The 17878-nt window shown below is 45.7% G+C and overlaps 1 protein-coding gene across 2 annotated transcripts in view; it reads right to left on the bottom strand.

The window, feature by feature from the left end:
• parvaa (parvin, alpha a) overlaps positions 1 to 17878 on the bottom strand; it is a 116334-nt gene that overhangs the window by 65429 nt on the left and 33027 nt on the right. The window contains exon 1 of one of the 2 annotated variants that reach the window (XM_068046679.1): positions 5488 to 5775. The exons of the other annotated variant lie outside the window; for it this stretch is intronic. Within the exon in view, the coding sequence (XP_067902780.1) occupies positions 5488 to 5515 (28 nt within the window). The 5' untranslated portion in view covers positions 5516 to 5775. Of the gene's footprint in view, positions 1 to 5487; positions 5776 to 17878 lie in introns of those variants that run through there. 2 annotated transcript variants of the gene reach the window in all.

The following is a 17878-nucleotide window of genomic DNA, read 5'->3' on the forward strand; positions in this document are numbered from 1 at the left end:
GTGATCATCAAGCAAAATTTGACACCGAGCCACATAAGGAGATATTAGGTCAGGTGACCAAAAGCTCAGTCAAAGAGGTTGTTTTTAAGAAGTGGTTTAAAAGTGGAGAGAGAGGTGGAGAGGTTTAGGGAGGGAATTCCAGAGCTTGGGGCCCAGGCAGCTGAAGGCACGGCCACCAATGGTGGAGCAATTAAATTGGGGATGCTCAAGAGGCTGGAATCGGAGAAGTGCAGAGATCTCAGAGGGTTGTGAGGCTGGAGTAGATTACAGAGATAGGGAGGGATGAGGCTTTGGAGGATGAGAATTTAAAAATGAAGGGTTGCCAGACTGGTTTGTCCCAAACCTCGGGGGTTATTTTGCTCGCTTTGCACGAGAATCCTCCAGCAGGCAGTAGCTTATTTTGGATGGTAGCATTTCCCAAATTTAACCTGATCTATTTTGTCACTTGCTCTGCAGTGTTACTTGTAAACACAAACATTGGAGAAGGGCTGTTTGCCATCACTAGTCTAATATTCTATTAGACTGCACAGGAAGCTCTTTAATAAAAGCAACATTACAATCATACCATTAGCTGCTGACTCCAAGCCAAACATTTGTAAATCAAATATCTTGCCACTAACACAGAGCTGCATGCACTTTTCAACACTGAAATCACTGCATTAGTACAAATTCAGCAAACAATATGCATTTTCAAACTATTTCCCCATTAACATCAACATGACTGCCAATCACTCCACGATAACTCAACCTGGTTCAAGTACAGATGCATCAATTAAGTAGGTTGGTTTTATGGCTGAAAGGAAAAGGGTCGGAAGTCATAGAGTTATACAGCGCAGAAACAGGCTCTTCGGCCCATCGTGTCCATGCCAGCCATCAAACACCTAACTATTCTAATCCCATTTTCCAGCACTTGTATGCTGTGGCGTTTCAAGTGCTCATCTAAATACTTCTGAAATGTTGTGAGGGTTCCTGCCTCCACCACCCCTTCAGGCAGTGCGTTCCAGATTCCAACCACCCTCTGAGTGAAATTTTTTTTCCTCAAATCCCCATTAAACCTCCTGCCCCTTACCTTAAATCTATGCCCCCTGGTTATTGACCCCTCGCTAAGGAAAAAAGTTTCTTCCTATCTAATGTATCAATGCCCCTCACAACCCTAGCCTTTTCAGTCTCTCTTCATAGCTGAAATGCTCCAGCCCAGGCAACATCCTGGTGAATCTCCTCTGCACCCTCTCCAGTGCAATCACATCCTTCCTATAGTGTGGTGACCCCAGAACTGTACACAGTGGTCCAGCTGTGGCCTAACAAGTGTTTTATACAGCTCCATCATAACCTCCCTGCTCTTGCCTCTATGCCTCGGCTGATAAAGGCAAGTATCCCATATGCCTTCCTAACCACCTTATCTACCTGTGCTGCTGCCTTCAGTGATCTATGGACAAGCACACCAAGGTCCCTCTGACCCTCTGTACTTCCTAGGGTCCTACCATCCATTGTATATTCCCTTGCCTGGTTAGTCCTCCCAAAATGCCTCACCTCACACTTCACTGGATTAAATTCCAATTGCCACTGCTCCGCCCATCTATATCATCCCGTAATCTAAGGCTTTCCTCCTCACTATTTACGACACCACCAATTTTCGTGTCGTCTGCAAACTTACTTAGCATACCTTCTATATTCACGTCTAAATCATTAATGTAATCTACAAACATCAAGGGTCCCAACACCGATCCCTGCAGTTCACCACTGGTCACAGGCTTCCACTCGCAAAAACAACCCTCGATCATCACCCTCTGCCTCCTGCCACTAAGCCAATTTTGGATCTAATTTGCCAAATTGCCCTGGATCCCATGGGCTCTTACCTTCTTAACCAATCTCCCATGAGGGACCTTATCAAAAGCCTTACTGAAGTCCATGTAGACTATATCAACTGCTTTACCCTCATCTACACATCTAGTCACTGCCTCGAAAATCATTATCATTATCATCTTCTTGTCGTGTTGCTCCCGCTTCCCTGGTCACTGCTCCATGCAGGCCCTGGAGAAATCCGGGTGGCAGAAAGTTGGGCATAGTGTTGTCGAAGGATTCACAGGCTAGACAAAGCCTGACAGAGATTGTGACATGAATGTTCCTTTTGTGGCTTCCAGATCAGAAGATGAATCATAGATACATAAAGCACAGGAGGCCGCCATTTGGTCCATCGTGTTGTGATATGGTAAATGTTTCAGCACAGATGGCTTAAAGCTTGCGGTGGGGTGGGGCAGGGGAGGGGGTAAGACAAGGTGTACATTGGTTTTTCTCGCTTTCCCCATATCCCTTCACTTGGCTGGTTCAGTCTATGTAAACTGTGAAAAAAAAAGTGGTGTCATTATTGCCCCTCCCATTCTTAAAAATCTATCAGGATGTGTGTGTCTCTGGCAATGCTGGCATTTACTGCCCACCCCACTAGCTGCCCTGAAAAGGTGCTGGCGATCCTTCTATCTTTGTCGCTGTTTTGATACAATTAAGGCCAAGCTAGACCACTTCAAAGGACAATTAAGAGTTAACTGCATTAGGGTGTAGGACTGGAGCCACATCTCTGCCCAGTTGGGGTAAGGACAGCACCTTTTCTGCCCTACAGAGACATCTGTGAACCCGGGTTTTTAATGACAATCCGACAGTTTCACTGTCACTTTTACTGAGACCTGCTTTTTATTTTCAGATTAATCAAATTTTCAAACTGCTAGGGTAGGATTTAAACACATGTTCTCTGCAAATCTGGTCCAGTAACACAATCACTTATACTTCTATACTCTGGTTAATCCATTAGAAGACAAGTCTACACAATATGTGAACACGCAGTCAGATTTTCTACCCTACCTCACAGCCAACAGTCCCCTTTGCGGGTGGGGGACATGCAAAGAATGGAAGCTTAAATCCCACTTTAGAAAAAGTCAACTCCTCTCAATTCAAATTACTTTTTCTTCAAATTTTGTTATATTCATTCACAGGATGTGGGCATCACTGGCAAGGTCAGCACTTATTGCCCGTCCCTAATTGCCCTTGACAACTGAGTGGCTTGTTCGGCTATTTCAGAGGGCAGTTAAGAGTCAACCACATTGCTGTGGGTCTGGAGTCAAATGTAGGCCAGACCAGTTAAGGACAGCAGATTTCCTTCCCTAAAAGGACATCAGTGAACCAGATGGGTTTTTACAACAATCCGGTAGTTTCATGGTCACCGTTACTGAGACTAGCTTTTTACTCCAGATTTATTTATAACTAATTGTATTTAAATTCCCCAACTGCCATGGGGGATTGGAACACATGACTCCAGATCATCAGTGCCAGTCTCTGGACTATGAGTCCAGTGACATAACCACTTTGCTACCATTCCCCATTACAGAACTTGAGCCAAATCAAAGCATCCGGTGCCCTTATCATAATTGCTCAATTTATGCTCGTGGTTAATTCAATCCTTTTGTAGAGTCATTGGGGTCATTTAATGGCACAGGAGGAGGCCATTCAGCCCACGAGTCCATGCCAGCTCTTCACGGAGCTATTCAATCAGTTCCACTCCCCCACTCGATCCCCGTAGCCCTGTAAGTTTATTTCCTTCAAGTGGCCGTCCAATTTCCTTTTGAAGTCATTGATCGTCTCCGCTTCCACCACCCTCATGGGCAGTGATTTCCAGGTCATTACTATCTACTGCATAAAAAGTTCTTCCTCACATTCCCCCTGCATCTCTTGCCAAAAACCTTCAATCTGTGTCCCCTAGTCCTTATACAATCAGTTAATGGGAACAGTTTTTCTTTGTCTAACTTATCTAAGTCTGTCATGATCTTGGACACCTCTATTAAATCTCCCCTCAATCTCCTTTGCTCCAAGGAGAACAACGTCAGCTTTTCCAACCTAACCTTGGTAACTAAAATCCTCCATCCCTGGAATCAATCTGGTAAATCTCCTCCGCACCCTCTCAAGGACCCTCACATCCTTCCTAAAATGTGGTGACCAGAACTGGATGCAATACTCCAGTTGGGACCTAACCAGAGCTTTAAAAATGACTTAAAAACAAGAAATGCTGGAACCACTCAGCAGGTCTGGCAGCATCTGTGAAAAGAGAAGCAGAGTTAACATTTCGGGTCAGTGACCCTTCTTTGGGTTCCGAAACGTTAACCCTGCTTCTCTTTTCACAGATGCTGCCAGACCTGCTGAGTGGTTCCAGCATTTCTTGTTTTTATTTCAGATTTCCAGCATCCGCAGTATTTTGCTTTTACTTTAAAAATGACTTCCTAGCAAAATGATATGATTTCAAATTTACCAAAGCCATTTCTTATTTAACCCTCTACCCAACTATACCCAAGCCTCTGCCCCTTGAAGGCACTGGTTTACAGATCCACAGGTACCAAACACTTTCAGGTACCTGACCCAACCCATTCCACATGCCAGATCAGCACGTGGAGTGTTGACCAGCTGTTCAACTGCAGGCAGCAATGCAAACGTGTTCACCCAATCTCTACATGAATGCACTGGATAGTGATTAAAATTCGAATCCCACAGGCTCTGTCCCCGTCACCCACACGCTTACGCCTCCACCTGTGATCAGTCAGCCTGCCACAGCCTAGAATTCGTAGCTGGGATCTTCCTGACCTATTGGGTTCAGTACCATGCTGGGAGGTCACCTGTCAAATCACCAAGGATTGTAGTCCCAGAAAATCCACACCCCTTGACCCCACTCTCGCTCTCTCTTCCGCCTCCCACTCCCCGCGGAAATGCTAACTAAGATTGAAGGTGAAATTAAAAGATTTTGCCACTCATATTGCAAGACACATGAAAATGAAAACTGGTGTAAGTAGAATCTGGTCACAAAGCTACAATTATGTGCTGTTATTGACGGCACGACATGAATGCATGAATCAGGAGAGCATATTTCTTCTGACCCCTTCATTTTCATTCACCCTGGTTTTTTGCCAATATCCTTAATAGCATCAAAGCCTGTTCAATACTGAATTCTATAATGGCAAACACTGCAGTCTTTGTCCCCTTGTTGTTTAATTCAGTACAAAGTGTAGCTCTACACTGTACAATGTAATTTACAAAGACAAATTAACCATTGACAAAAGAACCGGGTTTGATTATTTTTTTTTTTTGTTTCTCTTCTTCCTCTTCAGAACAGTCACATTAAACTTTCTGTTACAACTTCACACAGAAAATTCAATTATATTTAGCAATGTTACCCTGGACTGCCTTGACAATTTGTCAAGATTACAAAAGGGATGAAAGACTTCAGCGTGCAACAAGGCTGCTTTTACTAGGACAAAGCTTTCAATTTTATTTTGTTTTGTTTAAAAAATAAAAACCCACATTTTCCCAAGGATTGAAGCTGCTGCAATTTCTATTGAGAGATTAGACCCACAACATAGACACATACAAACAAAAATTGCTGCAGTACATGGGAATTATGATTAAATGAACTATTCAACGCTTCAAAATACTCGAGGGCAAATAACATCTTACCTTTACAACAAAGTGCTCCACAGCCCATTGCCCCCAAGCCAATTCACCTTCATTATCCCGGCAAATTGGGAAGAGTCTGAAATATTAATAACCTTCACGATGAGTCACTGCCCTTGCCTCAATCTGTCTTCGGGAGCTTTGCTTGCAAGCTCACTATTAAACGCAGTATTTTAAAAATTAATTTTTTTTATTTGAGTAATCGGAAACTGTTAATGCTGCAAATCCTGGTCCTTTTCGCTGCTAAAGTTACACTGAAGAGCAGACTTCCTGTGTGTTTAATGAGATCAGATTTGACCAGAGACTTTACTCTCTCTGACCCGGTAACTAACTATTGCAAATCAAATTCGCTGACTGTAAAGTTAGCCATTTCCTCCCTCAGAATTCTTCGTACCGCAGCTAACGGATAAACACCCATTTCACCAGCTGCCTGTCAAAAAATCACCTCGACCGGAACATTCCGTCAGGTGCCTTCAAACCTTTGAGAAGACAAACCCAAATGACCAACATTTAACTGTTAACCATAGTGACCAGAGAGTAGGGCAAGACAACAGTCTCAGCCAGATAGCAACAAGTTAATTTCTCGGTTCACAAAGCAGACTGCACATCACCTCACTGGAATAAATCCAAATTAAAACTAATAACCTGAATGGCAGTCATGCCAGCAACATCTGTCGAGACACTGCAGAAAGCCCCTTTTTTTTTATTCATTCTCATCTAGGAAGGCTGACATTTATTTCCCATCCCTGGTTCCTCCTTTGTGAAAGTGCTGGTGAGTTGCCTTCTTCTGGGAATGCTGCAGTCAGTGTGCTGAAGGTGCTCCCACAGTGCTGTCAGGTAGGGATTTCCAGGATTTTGAGCCAGTGACCAATATGTCTCCAAGTCAGAATGGTGTGAGACTTGGAGGGATACTTGGAGGTGCTGGTGTTCCCATGCACCTGTTGCCCTTGTCCCTCTAGGTGGGAGAGTTTGAATGTTTGGAAGGTGCTGCCTTAGAGTATGGGGTTGACTTACAACTGAGAGGCAGAGGCTGAAGGTGGCCCATTAAGCTGACCACTGATTTTGCCACTTTGAACAAATTGTAACCAATGATCTTAGGCTTAAAACTCAACTCTGCCCTGAAATAATACAAGGTGCTTTGTTCAAATCCCTGCATTGTCCAGTGATATCAGCACTGGGCAATTCAGATCTCCAGTTGTTCGAGGAGTTTGCATAAAATTCCCGAAAACTATTCTGAGCATTTGGTCCTACCATTGGCGGCTGTGCCTTTAGCTGCCTGGGCCCGAAGCTCTGGAATTCCCTCCCTAAACCTCTCCACCTCTCTCCCTCCGCCTTTAATACACTCCTTAAAACCTACCTCTTTGACCAAGCTTTTGGTCACCTGACCCAATATCTCCTGATGTGGCTCAGTATCAAATTTTGGCTGATTTACACCCCTATGAAGAACCTTGGGACGTTTTACTATGTTAAAGGTGCTATATAAATGCAAGTTATTGTTGTTGTTAGAACAAAACTATTAAATCTAGCATCTGCAAAATTTCCTTTGTCATGCTGTATTTGCACTCTCCTCCGAAAAATGCTGTTGCACCACCACTGGTCGGAGAATGCAATGACAGTGTGACAAGTTTACATAGGCAGTTCACATTATAAATGTGGACAAACGATAATATATTTATATAATGCCTTTAATGTAATAAAATGTCTCAAGGCGCTTCACAAGAGCCCAAAGCCTGTCCACCATCGACAAGGCACAAGTCAGGAGTGTGATCGAATACTCTCCACTTGCCTGGATGGGTGCAGCTCGAACAACACTCGACATCATCCAGGACAAAAGCAGCTGCTTGATTGGCACCCCATCCACAAACAAACATTCACTCCCTTCACCACCGACGCACAGTGGCAGCAGTGTGTACCATCTACAAGATGCACTGCAGCAACACACCAAGGCTCCTTTGACAGCACCTTCCAAATCCACAACCTCTACCACCTAGAAGGACAAGGGCAGCAGTTGCATGGGAACACCACCACCTGCAAGTTCCCCTCCAAGTCACACACCATCCTGACTTGGAACTATATCGCCGTTCCTTCACTGTTGCTGGGTCAAAATCCTGGAACTCCCTTCCTAACAGCTGTGGGGGTACCTACACCATATGGACTGCAGCAGTTCAAGAAGGCAGCTCACCACCACCTTCTCAAGGGCAAATTAGGAACGGGCAATAAATGCTGGCCTGGCCAGCAACGCCCGCATCCCACAAACTAATTTAAAAAAAAAACAAAGTATACCACTGAGCCACAAAAGGGGATATTAGATCATATAACCCAAAACTTGGTGAATGAGGTAGGTCTTAAGGAGTGTGTTAAAGGAGGATGCGAGGTGGAAGGCAGAGAGGTGTAGGGAGGAAATTCCAGAGCTTGGGGCCGAGGTAACTGAAGGCATGGCCTTCAATGGAGGAGCAATTAAAATCAGGGATGCACAAAAGGCCAGAATTAGATGAGCACCGAGATCTCAGAGGGTTGTGGGGCTGGAGGAGATTACAGAGATAGGGAAGGGCGAGGCCATGGACGAATTTGAAACAAGGATGAGAATTTTAAACTCAAGATGTTGCTTGACCGGGAGCCAATATAGGTCAGCGAGCACAGGGGTGAAAGGGGGACGGGACTTGGTATGAGTTAAGACACAGGCAGCAGAGTTTTGGATGACCTCAAGTTTACAGAGAGTCGAATGTGGAAGATCAGCCAGGAGTGTGTTGGAACAGTCAAGTCTAGGGGTAACAAAGGCATGAATGAGAGTTTCAGCAGCAAATGAGCCGAGACAGGGTGAAGATTATATAAAAATTAAGAATGTATAAGTTTAAAAAGACTGAACTCCATCTCCATGCCATGATACATTCGTGCCATGCAAGTGCCAGGCAATGACCAACTCCAACAAGAGAGAATCTAACCATCTCCTCTTGACATTCAATGGCATTACCATCACTGAATCCCCCACCAGAAATATAACTGGACCAGCCATATAAGTACCGTGGCTACAAGAGCAGGCCAGAGGCTAGGAATCCTGCAGTGAGTAATTCACCTCCTGACTCCCCAAAGCCTGTCCACCATCTACAAGGCACAAGTCAGGAGTGTGATGGAATACTCTCCACTTGCCTGGATGGGTGCAGCTCCAACAACACTCAAAAGCACGACATCATCCGGGACAAAACATACAGTTGATTGGCACCCCATCCACAAACATTCACTCCCTCCACCACCGACGCACAGAGGCAGCAGTGTGTACCATCTACAAGATGCACTGCAGCAATGCACCAAGACTCCTTCGACAACACCTTCCAAACCTGCAACCTCTACCAACTAGAAGGACAAGGGCAGCAGATGCATGGGAACACCACCACCTGCAAGTTCCCCTCCAAGTCACACACCATCCTGACTTGGAACTATATCGCCGTTCCTTCACTGTCGCTGGGTGAAAATCCTGGAACTCCCTTCCTAACAGCACTGTGGGTGTACCTGCACCAGACGGACTGCAACGGTTCAAGAAGGCAAATCACCACCACCTTCTCAAGGGCAAATAGGGATGGACAATAAATGCTGGCCTAGCCAGTGACACCCACATCCCAAGAACGAACAAAAAAAAGGCTAAGGCCCTATCAGCCCTTTCACATGGGCGCAAAAGATCCCACAGCATTATTTTAATGAGCAGAAAAATCCTGTCCAATATTTATCTCTCAACCAACCTCACTAAAACAGATTATCTGATCATTATCGCATTGCAGTTTGCGGGATCTTGCTGTGCACAAATTGGCTTCTGCGTTTCCTCAATTAAAACAGTGACTGCACTTCAAGAGTACTTCATTGGCTGCCAAGTACTTTGGGGTGGCCCGCGGTTGCAAAAGGCGCTAAATAAATGCAAGTTAATTCTTTTTTTTAAAAATGCAAATGGATGTGTCGGACCGAGAATTCCACATTCATGAGCAAACGGGTGCAGCTTGTACAACTGTACTCCGTCTAGTCCTTCAACATAGAAAAACATCCCAAGACGCTCCACAGCAGCATTATCAAACAAAATCTGACACGGAGCCACATAAGGAGATATTAGGACATGTGACCAAAAGCTTGGCGAAAGAGATGATTTTATGAAACGCCTTAAAAGGAAGAGAGTGAGGCCGAGAGGTTTAGGGAGGGAATTCCAGAGCTTGGGGCCTTGCTGGCTGGAGACTGATGACTGATGGCGGCCATTCAGGGAAAAGCCCAAGAATTTTAGAGCTGAGTGTGTGGGCCCAGGAGAAGCAGGAATGTTCCACGTGCTCCCCACACAGAAGAAAAATCTGTGGCCTGCTTGAGGCTCCCCCAAAATCCCCACCCTGTTCTGGGATATTCTCCCCCTGACCCAGCTCAGCGTTCGGCAGCAGCAGCAGCATCTCACTGGCAGCATTTACAGGAGGGTCTGAAGCTGAACTTGGCTCAGGTTCAGAGCAGCTGGGGGTTCAGGTAGCACTCTGGCTTTGTGGGGTGCGGCAATTTGGCCAAGTCATTGCTCTGCTGATTTCTGCTCCCGTACGTGGGCAGAGGTCAAACTGCTCGCCAATCATTACAAAAACCTGAGGCTCCACAGCCATGATTACCTTCGTGATCTGCTCCTGACCTTTGTTGGATGAACAAGAGGGAAATGGGGAACACAGATTAGAAAAAGAGAGAGACGTGCATTTCTCCAGAGGATTTCACCACCTCAGAAGGTTCCAAAGCACCCGACAGTCAATAAGTCCTTTTGAAGTGTAATCACTGTTCTAATGTAGGAAATATGGCAGCCAACTTAGAGAGCAAGCTCCCACAAACAGCAATGTTAGAATGACAAAAGAACACATTGTTTACTGATGTTCATTGAGGGATAAATATTGGCCAAGACAACGGGGACAGCTCCCCTGCTCTTCTCCGAAATAGTGCCATGGGATCTTTTTTGTACATGAGAGGCAGTCTCTGACTAACATCTCATCTGAAAGACTGCCCTCCGACAGTGCAGCGCTCCCTCAGGACTGTCCCTCCGACGGTGCAGCGCTCCCTCAGTACTGTCCCTCCGACAGTGCAGCGCTCCCTCAGTACTGACCCTCCGACAGTGCAGCGCTCCCACAGTACTGACCCTCCGACGGTGCAGCGCTCCCTCAGTACTGTCCCTCCGACGGTGCAGCGCTCCCTCAGTACTCACCCTCCGACGGTGCAGCGCTCCCTCAGTACTGTCCCTCCGACAGTGCAGCGCTCCCTCAGTACTGTCCCTCCGACAGTGCAGCGCTCCCTCAGTACTGACCCTCCGACGGTGCAGCGCTCCCACAGTACTGACCCTCCGACGGTGCAGCGCTCCCTCAGTACTGTCCCTCCGATGGTGCAGCACTCCCTCGGTACTGACCCTCCAACAGTGCAGCACTCCCTCAGTACTGACCCACAAACAGTGCAGCACTCCCTCAGTACTGACCCTCCGACGGTGCAGCGCTCCATCAGCACTGTCCCTCCGACGGTGCAGCACTCCCTCGGTACTGACCCTCCAACAGTGCAGCACTCCCTCAGTACTGGCGCTGGAGTGTCAGCCTAGATTGCTTCCTTAAGGCTCTGGAGTGCAGAGTCTTCTGACTGAGAGGTGAAAGTGAGTCACTGTTTCCACAGAAGCAAAGAGTGAGAAATGGAGAGTAGATGGGGCTGGAGCATGGCAACACCCGCGGCATGTGTCGGGTTCAGGTCGGGTAGGGTCTCTTTACCAGGTCCTGCATTCAGGCTCGGGTTGGGCTGGGCCGGGTCAGACACAGTGCTGCCTTTTGGTCAGGGAGGGAAGAGCTTCCAGATTTGAACAGCCAGGATATCAAGGTGGGAGATGTGTGTCCGGACTCTGCACTAGTCTGCAGTGAGCAATTCCATCCAAGGTACAGCTAAACCTCTTTAATATCATCAACTTCATTCCGGTGGTCGGGTCGGGCACGGGAAAAAAACGAAAGGACTCAGGCCGGGCCGGGTCGGATGTGGTTCTGTTGGGCTTGGGTTGGGTTTCAATTGCAGACCCAAGCCGGCCTTTAGGTGGGGCCTGATCACAGGCTCATTGGGAGATCAGCCTCGGAGTCTGGGAAGAGGTGGTTCATGGTTAGATCTGGGGAAACCACATCTATTGCATCACACATATCCCAAAAGATCAATCATTCTGTGATAGCCAGCGGCAGGTAATGTTGATCTGGTCATCAATAACATTACAGATCCATCGCACCGGTACAAAACAGGGAGAGATTTCAATCCCATCATTTTTAACGGGATTACTGAGCTGACATCAGTCATTACACAATTTAGTTTGTGGACAAGTTGCAGAAGGAAAGTCGTCATCCAATCTGCCTGTCCTCAGCTATCCAATCCAATAAACTATATTTAGTAAACATCGAGGAGCTGGGGCTGAAGATGTAGATCTTATTTTATTGGACATCTTGGGCAAACAGGCTGAAATTTATAGAGAAAAATTCAAGATGTTATCATTTCGAGTTTGTTACTGAGCAAACTCTCAACTGAAGTCATTCATATCCAATTTCAATCCTCATTTTACAATAAAAAGCTTCTGTCCCCCTCTCTCGCAAGATCTGGCAAATCAGACACAGTAAAAAAAACACATACACACTGACCACTGTGCTTTGGCTGCAATTTCCTTTAACAGTTTAAGCTGAAATCCAAGTTGAAATGTGCATCTGGACTTCATAGAATCATACAGCACAGAAGGAGGCTATTTGGCCCATCGTGCCTGTGCTGGCTCTTTGAAAGAGCTATCCAATTAGTCCCACTCCCCTGCTCTTCCCCCACAGCCCTGTAAATTATTTCCTTCAAGTATTTATCCAATTCCCTTTTGAAAGTTACGATTGAATCTGCTTCCACCGCCCTATCAGGCAACACATTCCAGATCACAACAACTCACTGCATAAAAAGAATTCCCATCTCCCCTCTGGATTTTTTGTCAATTACCTTAAATCTGTATCCTCTGGTTACTGACCGTCCTGCCACTGGAAACAGTTTCTCCTGATTTACCCGATCAAAACCCCTTATAATTTGGAACGCTTATATTTCCCCCTTAACCTTCTCTGCTCTAAGGAGATCAATCCCAGCTTCTCCAGTCTCTGCACATAACTGAAATCTCTCATCCCTGGTACCATTCTCGTAAATCTCCTCCGCACCCTCTCCAAGGCTGTGAAATCCTTCCAAAAGTGCACTGTCCAGAATTAGACACAATATTCCAGCAAAGATTGAACCACTGATTCACAAAGATTTTCCATAACTTGTGTCAAACATTTTGTTTATGAAGCCAAGGATCCCATGTGCTTATATTTTTTAAAACAAACTTAGCAATTTCTCCTGGCACCTTCAAAGACTGACTTACATAACTGGTTGACGCTTTTGTAACGTTACAATTGGGCAAGAATTTCACTTCCCAATCACAAAGAATTTTGAAAACATTATTACAAAAATAAGAGAATCGGAAAGTTAAACACAGCCACAGTTGTCAGTCACGGAAAGAAACTTCGTTCTGAGGTGAGAGTTCCCACCTTGCCCTGCACAAGAATTCGAAAAACTTTCCACAAGACGGATTCTGAATAAACTCGGAGATTACAGGTAAACAGGATCCTGCACAGGCCATTCGGCCCATAGGTCGATGCCAGTGTTTGTGCTCCACGAGACACCTCTCACCCTATTTCATCTAACCCTGTCTAATTGAATTGAATTGAATGTTGGAACAGGCTTGAGGGGCTGAATGGCCTCCCCATGTTCCTATATTCCCAAGAACCACTCCAAGGGTTTTTAAATTCCCCAAAAATGCAGATAAAATCAGGATTTATTTAAAATAAAAATCCAGGCCTCCTGAACATCCCCAATTTTAATCGCTCCACCATTGGCAGCCATGCCAACAGCTGCCTAGATTGTAAAGACTGGAATTCTCTCTCTAATCCTCGTCACCTCTCTTTCTTCATAACCTACCTCCTTGGTCAAGTTTTTTAATCACCAGTCCTAATATCTCCTAATGTGGCTCGGTGTCAAATTTTGTTTGATAATCAGCACTTTGAAGTGCCTTTGAACGTTTTACTACATTAAAGGGGCTACATAAATATAAGTTGTTGTTGTATGAGAGGTGGTTAATAGCACTTATTGAGTTTTGGACTTAGAATGGAGGAGAGAGTGTTAAATGTTTGAACGGAAACAAAATCATGCTGATATTCAGCTGCCTCGCCAAAACATCCCCCGCCCTCTTTTCAAATAAATTCAATTATGTTGCCAAGGTTACTAGGCTTCTGGTTTCTAAGCACTCAATGCCCACGAAACATGCATTCACCTGCTAATCCAACAGCTCAAGTGGGTATTGAGATCTGATTACCGTTTGTACCTGCAGGGAGCAGATGAAAAAGACTTAGCACAATCTGGATCTTGGGCGATTCAAGTAGCTATCAGAGAGACAGACATGTGACCTGAAACGGATGGGGGAGGGAGTTCCCCATTCTTCCAAAATCGAATGGCAAAGATTTGATCGATTTCTCCCTCCCTTCACCCCTCCAAAACACTTCTTCAAATCATTTTATTTCAGTACTGAGGGCATCAAATCTTCCTGACCTGATTTACAGTTTTAATTTGGACTAAAATACTTCATCCCACTTTCCTGTTCGAGTTGGGACCGTCAATTTGACTTTTCCTCGGAATTGTCTTGCTGGCAAACATTAATTCTTTGCACACCAAGGCTTCTTTTATACCATTAAAATCGCTCGATTTTTTCATTGCTATTGAAGCACTTCACAAATATCTGTTGGTACATAGTAAAAAAAAAGTTTTTGCGATGTGTCTGTCACACTTTAGATGCCATATATGCAAATTTCTGTGTTGCACTGCCACCTAAATACCATGGCTACAACAGCAGGTCAGAGGCTGGGAATTCTGCAGCGAGTAACTCACCTCCTGACTCTCCAAAGCCTGTCCACCATCTACAAGACACAAGTCAGGAGGGTGATGGAATACACTCCATTTGCCTCCAACAGCACTCAAAATGCTCAACACCATCCAGGACAAAGCAGTCCGCTTGATCAGCACCCCATCCACAAACATTCACCCCCTCCACTACCAGGACACAGTGGCGGCAGTGTGTGCCATCTACAAGATGCACTGCAGCAACTCACAAGGCTCCTTCGACAGCACTTTCCAAACCCACGACCTCTACCACCTAGAAGGACAAGGGTGGCAGATGCATGGAAACATCACCACCTGCAAGTTCCCCTCCAAGTCACACACCAACCCAACTTGGAATTATATCGCCGTTCCTTCACTGTCGCTGGGTCAAAATCCTGCGACTCCCTTCCTAACATCACAGTGGGTGTACCTGCAGCTTTTTTATATTGGTACGCATACATGGTACCCTTCTGTTGGAGGCAAATACAGAGAGACAAAGACTGCAGCAGCTGAACATAAAGGCTTCTGTTTTTATTTTGTCTTAGTTTCACTTTCTCTTTGCGAGCATGTGTATTCTACAGCAGCCTCTAGAGTACATAATGCAATTAGAGTTTCAAAACACTACAGTGTCCACTCCTTTGCAGATCCGTGCAATTCACTGGGTCTCATCCAAGAATGATGGAAGATTACTTTGGGTGAAGTAACACTTAAAAAGAGATCACAGCATTGTGGGAGCAGCCAACTCGCAACCTTTTATGTTTCAAAGCTTCAAAACATAAAGCCCCACAGAACACAATCTGAGACGCAGGGAATAAAACCTTCCAACAATCTCAATTGGGATTCCGCTAAAACAACAACTTATATTTATATAGCACCTTCAACATAACAAAATGTCCTAAGGCGCTATACAGGAGCATTATAAAACAAAGTATGACACTGAGCTAAAAAAGGAGATTTAGGTCAGATGACCAAAAGCTTGGTCAAAGAGGTAGGTTTTAAGAAGTGTCTTAAAGGAGGAAAGCGAGGTGGAGAGGTGTAGGGAGGATATTCCAGAGTTAGGCTCCAGGCAGCTGTAAGTGCGGCCACCAATGGTAGAGCGATTAAAATCAGGGATGCAAAGCAGGCCAGAATTAGAGGAGTGCAGAGATCTCGGAGGGTTGTGGGGCTGGAGGAGATTACAGACGTAGGGAGGGGAGAGGCGAGGCCATGGAGGGGTTTGAAAACAAGGATGAGGAATTTAAAATCAAATAAAAATTGCTTGACTTGGGGAGCTAATATAGGTTAGTGAGTACAGGGGTGATAGGGGAACAGGACTTGGTGTGAGTTAAGACACAGGATGACCTCAAGTTTACGGAGGGTAGAATGTGGAAGACCAGCCGGCAGTGCTTTGGAATAGTCAAGTCTAGAGGTAACGAAGGCCTGAACGAGGGTTTCAGCAGCAAATGAGCTGAGACGGGCGATGTTACAGAGGTGGAAATAGGTACTTTTGTGATGGCATGAATGAGGTCAGAAGCGACACCGAGGTTGACTGGCTTAATCTCAGATGTCAGGGAAAGGGATGGAGTCAGTAACTAGGGAATGGAGTTTGGAATGGGAACCAAAAACAATGGCTTCAGTCTTCCCAATATTTAAGGACATATTGGAGGACATTTCTGCTCATCCAGTACAGGCTATACATATCTTCTTCTTTGGGCCTCCTTATCTCGAGAGACAATGGATACGCGCCTGGAGGTGGTCAGTGGTTTGTGAAGCAGCGCCTGGAGTGGCTATAAAGGCCAATTCTGGAGTGACAGGCTCTTCCACAGGTGCTGCAGAGAAATTTGTTTGTTGGGGCTGTTGCACAGTTGGCTCTCCCCTTGCGCCTCTGTCTTTTTTCCTGCCAACTACTAAGTCTCTTCGACTCGCCACAATTTAGCCCTGTCTTTATGGCTGCCCGCCAGCTCTGGCGAATGCTGGCAACTGACTCCCACGACTTGTGATCAATGTCACACGATTTCATGTCGCGTTTGCAGACGTCTTTATAACGGAGACATGGACGGCTATACATATAACACATATATATATACACACACACAATGACCTACTTTACTTGTTTTAAGGCCAGAGAATGGCAACACTCTTTACACAAAGCCCAGGAATATAGAACTCAAGGAGGTAAATACACAATTTGGTAAATACAGACTACTGCAAATTGTCAAGATATTTCAATGTATGGAGTAAAGTGCCACCTAGTGCAGTGAACCAGAAAGCTCCAGTGCCCTAATATCAAGATATTGATGATACACAAGGGTAGAGATAGAGCAACACCAATTTAGGAGTAAGATAAGCAATGCCAAATACAAGGCCAGGATTGAAGGAGCTTAACTGGGAAAGTGGAAGACCTGCTGCTGCATCAGAAGATCCCGGGCGCAAGACCCATTCCAGGAGACTTGAGCACTAAATCTGGGCTGACACTCTGATGAACAGTCTGACACAATACTAAACCGAGGCTCTGTCTGCCCACTCCGCTGGACACGAAAAGATCTCACGGCTACCATTTCACAGAAGAGAAGGGGAGTTCTCCCTGGTGTTCAGGCCATTGTTTATCCATCAACCAACATCCCTAAAAGCAAATGGCCTGGTCATTTAATTTATTGCTGTTTGTGGGAGCTTGCAGTGCTCAAAACTGGCTGCCACATTTCCTACATCTAACAATTTCCCCTTGACATTCAATGGCATTACCATCGCTGAATCCCCCACTATCAACATCCTAGGGGTTACCATTGACCAGAAACTGAACTGGAGTAGTCATATAAATACCATGGCTACAAGAGCAGGTCGGAGGCTAGGAATCCTGCAGCGAGTAACTCACCTCCTGACTCCCCAAAGCCTGTCCACCACCTTCAAGGCACAAGTCAGGAGTGTGATGGAATACACTCCACTTGCCTGGATGGGTGCAGCTCCAACAACACTCAAGAAGCTCAACACCAAATAGGACAAAGCAGCCCACTTGATTGGCACCCCATCCACAAACATTCACTCCCTCCACCACTGACGCACAGTGGCAGCAGTGTGTACCATCTGCAAGATGCACTGCAGCAACGCACCAAGGCTCTTTAAACAGTACCTTCCAAACCCGCGACCTCTATCATCTAGAAGAATAAGGGCAGCGGATGCATGGGAACACCACCACCTGCAAGTTTCCCTCCAAGTCACACACCATCATGACTTGGAACTATATCACCGTTCCTTCACTGTCACTGGGTCAAAATCCTGGAACTCCCTTTCTAACAGCACTGTGGGTGTACCTACCTCACGTAGACTGCAGCGGTTCAAGAAGGCAGCTCACCACCACCTTCTCAAGGGCAATTAGGGATGGGCAACAAACGCTGGCCTGGCCATCGACGCCCACATCCCATGAATGAATTTTTAAAAACTGCAACACGCTTTGGGATGTCCTGAGACGGTGTGAAAT

The sequence above is a fragment of the Heterodontus francisci genome, chromosome 14, assembly GCF_036365525.1.
Source record: "Heterodontus francisci isolate sHetFra1 chromosome 14, sHetFra1.hap1, whole genome shotgun sequence".
Classification (NCBI taxonomy): Eukaryota; Metazoa; Chordata; class Chondrichthyes; order Heterodontiformes; family Heterodontidae; genus Heterodontus; species Heterodontus francisci.